The 8,579-nt window shown below is 33.6% G+C and overlaps 1 protein-coding gene across 1 annotated transcript; it reads right to left on the bottom strand.

Moving 5' to 3' along the window:
- Nucleotides 1-372: 372 nt before the first annotated feature.
- On the bottom strand, nt 373-4,499 carry LOC140879944 (phosphatidylinositol 4-phosphate 5-kinase 1-like). Its single transcript, XM_073283937.1, has 8 exons — nt 3,056-4,499; nt 2,767-2,931; nt 2,499-2,664; nt 2,228-2,338; nt 1,945-2,138; nt 1,724-1,854; nt 1,503-1,596; nt 373-942 (listed from the first exon to the last, which is right to left on the bottom strand). The coding sequence occupies exons 1-8, from the start codon at nt 4,234-4,236 to the stop codon at nt 633-635; spliced, it is 2,352 nt and encodes a 783-aa protein (XP_073140038.1). The 5' UTR covers nt 4,237-4,499; the 3' UTR covers nt 373-632.
- Between the last annotated feature and the right edge of the window lie 4,080 nt (nt 4,500-8,579).

Below are 8,579 nucleotides of genomic sequence, written 5' to 3'. Positions count from 1 at the left end.
TTATTTCATATGTCATGTCCTATAAAATTTTCGGGATTAAATAATAACATTATATGCAATTACTTGTTTTGTTGATGTTAAAAAAAATTAAATTTTCGTTGGGAGGACAATTTGTTGAAAGCAATAGAATGATAAATTCATTTTCGGATAATGATATAATAGTGATTTAAAAAATGATAATTATATTGAAAGACATAAAATTTAAAGAAAATGTTTGTGTGATTTTCTTTTCTTTTTTTTTTTTGAAAAATAATGTGTAATTTTCTTTTGATACAATGAAAAGATTGCTTAAATTGTATCACTTAACACCTATATTTGACACACTCGCCAAGAAACTTTAAAAAAAAAAAAAAAAAAAAAGCAACAACAACATTTCATAAATTTCCTTTTTTCATAAAAAATGTAATATAAGCTGTACAACTAAATAATTGCTATACATAACCTATTTCCTACTTGTGACAAAATCTCGGCATTCCTTGTTTTTACACTAATTCTTACTAACAACCAGAATCCAAAAGGCACAAACCACTTGGTTCCGATTTACAGAAGTCTAAATAATTCGCCAGAGTGCTTGCTTGTTCCCGAATGCAACTTATGATTCATTGAAGAATCTTGATGGTGTGGATCTCTTGTTATGTATCCTCTACAAATATTCTTCCAACGAAATCTTTGAATCTTTTCGAATATAGTTTTGGATCAACAGCTGATATTGAGGCAGGGTCAACCTGTAATGATTTGTATGCATGTTCGAGTTTCTTGCTGATATCGTAGTCTTGTAGAATGTCAATGATACCGAAGTACAGGACTACTGTGTAGGTTTCGCTACTGCACCGAGGTGTCGAGTGGCTAAATCCACCAGGAGTATGGCGATCAACATCACTCCTCCGAGCCACTCGCTCTGCTCGTGCAGGCGTGTTGGCACCGAGTCTGATCGATGGTTTCCTGATCATAAACAAATGCAACGACAAATTCAGAAATTATTCTACCAAATAAAACAACCGTAACATGGTGTGAAGAAATGCTTTGTCTATGCCTGGAGGCTGGAGCAATTCTCCAGGTATAATGAATGTGATCAAATCTTAGCCTTTGAATCCCCAACACATGATATGAATTTCCATAAAATGGTGAGGATCTTGGTTGTTTTTGAATATACGGGCGTTCTTCACGGCTTTGAATCCCTAACACATGATATGAATTTCCATAAATGGTGAGGATATTGGTGAGAATTACTCTTATTGGAGCATCGACAAAGCCGTGAAGAACGCCCGTATATTCAAAGACAACCAAGAAATTGAAATTTGTAGTAGTGATATGGTGAAAGGAAAATGCAACACAACACAAGATTCATATAATTTGTCATAAAGGCCTACATTAACGGTAGATTGAATAATTTCTACCATGTATCGCGATCTTAACAATATTAGATTCGATCGCAAGACATACTCTTTCATTTATGCAAAAAGAGGGAACAAACAGGAAAAAAACATGAATAGTGCAAATACCTGCCAGCTAAAATCTGGTCCCTGCCTTGTAGTTCAGCTTCAAGGAAATGATAGCTGCGCATTGACTTTTCATTTTGATATGAATCACTCTCTCCTGCCGATTCAACGATTTTCTATGAGTATCTTCAAGTCCCATAACAATTTTTTATCTTTTGATTACTTCAAGTTAGTTTCTCTGAGTTGTAGTTTTTGTCATTACAATAACAATCTGATGAAATTACCTGTGCGCAACAGAAATGGCGACAGACCGATTGTATCTCCAGTATTATCATCACGAAAATGAATACCGACTAACAGACTGTAATCCATAATCCTCTCAGCCTCCAAGAATGTGCAATCATGATTTATTTGTCTGTTGAGATCAATTAGACCATTACTAAAACGCCAACTAATTAATACAACACAACAGCAGGGAGGTAACAAGAAATACTCTGAAACTTACTTCATTAGCTCTTGGTACCAGTTGGTTTGCAGCCTAAATACAAAATTTAGATCAAGATCCTTAAGGGTTGTGGTTTCATCAATCTCCCCCTCGTGCTTATTCGTTGTGCGGCCATGGGATGAGCCTTTCAAATCAAATCTTTTATGGATTCGATACTCGGAGTAGAATAAATTTCCCATCACGATGAATCTCGTCTGGTTTATGTTAACAAAAATTCGATTAGCTATTTGACTGTGAAACAAAATGCAAGCAGGAGATCAAAGAACCATAACTTGCAACACACCTTGACGCCGCCAACTGGTTTCACGCAATGGATTCCGAAGAACTTAGTGACCAGAGAATTTTCATATTGGCATACATGATTGTAATAACTTGGCAGCATCTTGATAAGCACCTGAGGAAACAAATAACCATTCTTCAATACAGAAATTCACAGATGCATCCCTCACCGTTGAACAAGAAATGCAAACAGATGCTTATGCTAAAATTGCCTAACGGCAAAGAGAGCACCTTTTGCTATAAAAATTAAGACATAATAAAGGTAGGCTACTCACCTTGGCTTCTGCCTTCTTCACTGTTTTGATGATAAACCTATCATCCTCGGTTAAATAAAAGAAACTTCCACTCTTTCCAGGTGATGAAAGCTCCCTAAGAGCATCGTTACCACAAACAGATAACATATAATCGGCAGGATGGACTTGGAAAAGCTTCCTCAAATGCCTGATAACCCAAGAAAACAATAACCATCTAAAACTCCAAATCTTAAGAAAATCAAATATGAATTCTCAGAAAGCTACCACAGTTTTACAAAGAATCAATTACCTGAACACTGCAGGACAATAATCCTTCCATCGGAACTCCACAGATTGATGTGGCGGTGTAGTCTTTGAACCTTCCTTAGGAAACCGAGTCCAAAACTTTTCCTTTGGATCAAAATCACTGGCTTTAATATCACTCAATAAAGAGGCATGCTTCCCCACAGAATGCCTAAGCAAACAAAACAATAATCTCCAAATAAATAAATAAACAAAAAAAATATGATAACACAATCATGATATATAAATTTCTAGTCAATATAATCATGGCAACCAGCATTTGATTTCTTTCTTACCTAATACCCAATTGAAGATTAAGCATAAGATCATAATTCTTATGACCTTTAGCTATCTTCTGCCCGGGCTTCTTCACTTCCACGTTTGAAACACAAATATTCTTCCTAAACTGGTTAATCCCAGTTGGATCCATCACGAATCCTCCACGATTCAACTTCGACCGCTGCATATCATCAAGAATCTCACAAGTTATATCCCCAGCTTCCCCATCTGATCCCCAAATACAAATCCCCGGAACACCCATTTTCACTACCCCACTTTCGAACATCTGCCCTCCACCACCATTTACCACTGCATTCAAAGTCTCATCTCCAACCACCATCAACGGCATCGCCAATTTATGACCAAAATATCCCCTCAAACCGTCTTCACATCCCTTCTTCCCAGCAAGCGAAGTTGGAAAACTACCGGTCAAGAACTGATCACTACACCCTTTTTTACCAGAATCCTTGGGCCAACAACCAATATAGCAGCTCCCATCAGGCCAAGTGATGACCCCATTTTCCCAATTCACATCATATCTAACGCCATTAACCCAAACCCAAACACCCTTTCCATGTATACTTCCATTTTTCCACTCGCCAATATACTCATTTCCATTCTTCCACACGTATCTCCCTTGCCCATCTTGCAAATTTCTTCTCCAATGCCCCTCGTAATAATCCCCATTAACATAATTCTTCACCCCAAATCCGTGTTTCCTATCAGCGGACCACGAACCTCTATACGTATCCCCATCCGACCCAATAAAAGTTCCCGTACCCTCCATCCGACCTGACTTGAATTCTCCTTCGAAAGTAGCACCCGAAGGCCAAGAAAATTTCCCCTTACCACTCGCTTTCCCCTTCTTCCACTCCCCTTCATACATACACCCATCCTTCCACAAATATTTACCCAACCCGTGAGGATTACCGTTAGAAAAAGATCCAATATACAGGTCCCCGTTGCGTAGGCGCTTTTCCAAAGCTCCATCTTCCACTGAAATCGAAGTGGGTGTCACTCTGCGGCAAGCTGCCGGAGATTTGCTTCTGGGAATGATAATAACTGATCTTGGTGTAGACGTTGTGGAAGCATCAATTTCTTTCACCTCGCTACCCTCTTGAAATGGATTATTCTTCTTCTTCTTCTCGCACTCTCCTAGTGTCGCTGCTGCGTTCGCGAATAATAACGTCTCAGGCATTTTTCGTACAAAAACACAATTGGGTTTTGCTTTTTCCTGCGGAAAAAAGAGGAATTCTTAACTACGGCGAGGAAAAATACTACTCCAGTAGCATTTCTCCGGCCAATTCCATTCAAATTTCCTCTGTGTATCCGAATAAAACACAAGAAATTGAACACAAAAAGAGTAAAATTGAGGGAATAAACGCTTGAACTTCGCCCGATTTTGGAGTGAATTCAAGCGATAGAGAAGGCAGGCAGGCGTTGCATGTAATGACAGGGTTTGAGATTTGTACTGCGAAAAATACTTAGGTTCATCCTGTGTTTAATTACACAATTGCCACCATACGCTCCACGCTTTTTTCCCTGTCAAATTTGGGGAGATTTTGTTGCCATAATTAAGGCAATTTGCAATAATTCTCCTTGATTTTGTGTATAATTTTAAGAATGATGTTTAATAATAATAATAATAAATGTTATAACAACAATACCAAAAATCATAACAACAGTGTTTGGTTCAGTTGATAGGATTATTGAATTATTATTAAATGAATGATAAAAGACATGATAAATAAAGATTGGTAATTTGTGTTAAAAATAATATTGTGTTTGGTTTGATTTTTAGGAATAAAATTAAATAATGATTTAAATTTTTTTGCCAAAAACCCCATTTATATTTTATTGGATGGGTGATTTTTAGGTTGGAGAAAAAGGGTAATTATGAAATTTATGTGTAATATAAAAATAAGGATAAACAATACTAGGGTGAGGGAAAAGTTTAATTAACCTATTATAAACCAACTTTATCCTTTCTAGGTTAGATTAGCTTGTTTTAATAAAAATTCAATCAAACAATGGATTAAATAAAAAATCACAAACAAACCTACCTAATCCATTAATATATAATATCATACCTGATTAAACATAGAATTTTGTGGATATGAAAAAAGTAGTGGTCATTTATTTGATTACCAATGGCTTTTCTTACGCTTTCATTGAAATAATTATCTAAGGAAAATACATTTGTGATTTTAATTTAAATTTATAAATAAAGATATGATTGGAAGATTTAAAAAGAAAAATCTATTTTAAGATTTAAATAAGACTTTACTAAATTAATTAACAATTAGTTAATGCATGGATCTCAAATTTAATTATATATAGTCATATTTTACTCAAAAATATTGTGAACCGCGTCCAAAATGCAAAATTTACTATCCCATGGGGTAGGTGGAGGTATGTGATTGGTGCAAATCATGTGGGTTCCACATATATTTGCACCAATCAAACAAGTCCACACCACCCATGGAGTATTACCCTCAAGTTGACTATTTCATCTACGACAAATATTTTGAGCAGCAAAATCAAATAATGGATTTATCGATACTTTTTATCTTTAATTAACAATTTAAATTATAAATTTATCAGTTTTATATTAGAATTATTTATGTAAATTATATTAATTAAATAATATATAATTTCAAATAAACTACCATATATTAAAAATAAATACATTAATCTTTTTTTAAAAATACATTAATTTATTAAGATATATCTAAAATATTTTTTGATACAATAATTATCCGTACTTAGTAGAGCATCAAAGTGTAGCGCTTGATCTGTTATGTGGTTTAAAATATTTAAGTTGCACTGTTACCATCATTTATAACTTTTGATAAAGCGGCAACGCTCAATCCTACGATTGATATCAAAAGCCAAAGTTAGGAGTTCAATTTCCATTGATCGACTAAGTTCAATTATTGAAAAGAATATTGTTGGGTTACAATAATTATCTCGTATAGATAGAGCAATCAAAACTTAACGCTTTAACTTTTGTGCGGTTTAAAATATTCAAACTGCACAATTACTATCAACTATAATTTTTATTAAAACGACAAACATTTAGTCCTACAAAAAATTTAAAACGGGCTATAACTATTATGAGAGTGATATGAAACTCTAAAAAACTTAATAAGTGAACATACTTTTTGTTACCCATAGGAATCGAACACGTGATTTTAATTGTAATATTAATTTTAGGATGGAACGTTTGTCATTTTATTAAAAATTATAACTTACAATGATACAACTCCATTTTTTTTTCAAAACTAGACGACAACTTAAACATCACACATCAATTGCTCTGGTTATAACCTAGAAAATTATTGTTGGTCGACAAACTTATTGTATAAAAAAATTTACATATTAGTCTTGTTATTTACCAATGCAAGGGGAAATAAAATGATTAAACATTGGAAATGGTGGTGCATCATTTTTTTAAAAAATATATATATAAAGTGGACCCATTAACCTAGTGGATTTCCCTATTAGAGATCCATCATTACAAAACCCTATAGTTGGAATGTTGAACAAGAGGCATAAATTTTATTATGTGTCATTTTCATCAAAAGTCAACATTTAATGAAAATTATATATGATTTTATGTAACCAAAGAGTTCCCAAAGTTGGTAAAGCATGTAAAATAAAAAGATTATCCCTATGAAATTCACACTCTGGGGACTTAATTGGTCATTAAGGCACTAATATTGTGATAACGTTGAAGTTATTAAATTTTTATAGATTTTGTCTTACACTCCCACTTGCATGTTAAAAGATATACAGGTTTATAACATACAAACACTTATATATGGTGCAACTCTTTATTAACTAATTTATTTTTTATAAAATGAAAACGGATATGAAGTATTTTTTGTATAGAAGCTCGTTGCACAGTTGTGCGTGTTTGCACGAGCTTGGGATTACGCACGGTCGTCGCCAGCCAAAACACATCGGATATGCAAACTACTACATAAGTGAGAGCCACCTCTTAAACTTGTATGAGTCATTTTTAGATTCTCGACTGTAGAATAATGTGCTACATGGGTTGGAGGCACCTCTAAACCTGTAGATATGAAGAGTATGTGCATTAGTTAAGAAAATATTACAATGAACTTCTATAGGTCATAGCAAATTAGGTTAATCATTTTGATAAAACGTAAGGCAAGAATAGATTCGAAGTAATTGTTATACAATCCATTGTGCAGTCGTGTTTGCACAAGCATGAGCTTGGCGCATGACATATACAATGACATGGAATTTAAAGTTTGGATTACAAAATGTTTAGTTTTTTTGTAAAAAAAAAAAATACTAAAAAACGACTACTCTAAACAAGTTAGAGTTTGGGTTTTCAAATATTCTTTTATAACTCAGGAGTCAGAATTGTCTAGCTAATTTCAAGAGATGATCAAATTTCTTTTTCGCTCATCAAGTGGATAATTTTAGATATGATCATAGTTTATACATACGTAGAAGTAGATGTTTGGAATCTAATAAACCGTAACATGTTGCTTCTAATTAAGAATAGATTCGGTCTTCGAAGATACATATACAAGTCCGAACCTATAATATATAATCGGAGCCACGCCGACGTGGCATCGGTTATTACAACAATATACAGCTTCTAGGAAATTATGTGCAACTTAAAGTTTCAAAAATGTTTGTTAAAAAATAACCAACTTTGCACCGACCCATTATAAAATTACGTTGGACCGTGAGCATCATCAACCCATTACAATTAAAAGATTATTGAATTTACTAAGAAAACACTTTATGTACAATTTACATATGCATCGAATGTGGTTTACACATTAGCATTCACTAAACACATTTGTCTCAATTAGGTCCCCCGACTTTGGATGCATACATACATACATACATACATATATATATTTTATATTGTTGGGTATTCAACCAAAATCCCACATTGAAAGATCAACGAAAGATCATGAGTAAATATATGTAATTATATCTCCATTAATGGTATGATGTATTTTGGATGAAGTCCAAAAGCAAATCACCCAATGTGGACAATGTCCTACGATATCGTGAAGATATTCTAACCCTCATGGTTTGCTTTTGGACTTCACCTATATATATTGGCATCACAAGATGTTCATGTAAATATCGTGAAAGCATTTAATGTATTCTATAACATGTACGTTCGTGTGAACATCTTGTGGTGTTTATAAAATTTAAAAAAATGGACGCCCAAAATAAATAAATAAATATATACATGGTTGGTGCTACATAGAGGCAAGGTGTTCCAAATGTTCTCTCTTAAATTTTGGTGAGAAGAAATACCTTAACACTTTTAAAATTGCATGGTATACATAATCTATTTATTAATAAAATAATAGAATATCGTCTAAACTCCTCCACCCTTAACCAACATCACACGTTTTGAATTACATTTCTCTTTGTCGGTAATCTAACCAAATTTTTCATCAATTAATCGAATTAAAAATTGGTATTTGAATGATAATTTATTTACTTATAATGAAATATATTGTTAGATAGTTTCTGCCC

This window comes from Henckelia pumila, chromosome 2 (assembly GCF_033568475.1).
Source record: "Henckelia pumila isolate YLH828 chromosome 2, ASM3356847v2, whole genome shotgun sequence".
Lineage (NCBI taxonomy): Eukaryota > Viridiplantae > Streptophyta > Magnoliopsida > Lamiales > Gesneriaceae > Henckelia > Henckelia pumila.
Note: the sequence above shows the minus strand (reverse complement) of the source record. Positions and strands in the feature narration are given on the sequence as shown.

Coding starts and splice junctions, on each gene's coding strand:
- LOC140879944 (XM_073283937.1), bottom strand. CDS start 4,236: ATGCCTGAGACGTTATTATTCGCGAACGCAGCAGCGACACTAGGAGAG. Junction 2,665..2,766: donor TATTGTCCTGCAGTGTTCAG/GTAATTGATTCT, acceptor TTGGGTTATCAG/GCATTTGAGGAAGCTTTTCC. Junction 943..1,502: donor GACCAGATTTTAGCTGGCAG/GTATTTGCACTA, acceptor GTTTATGATCAG/GAAACCATCGATCAGACTCG.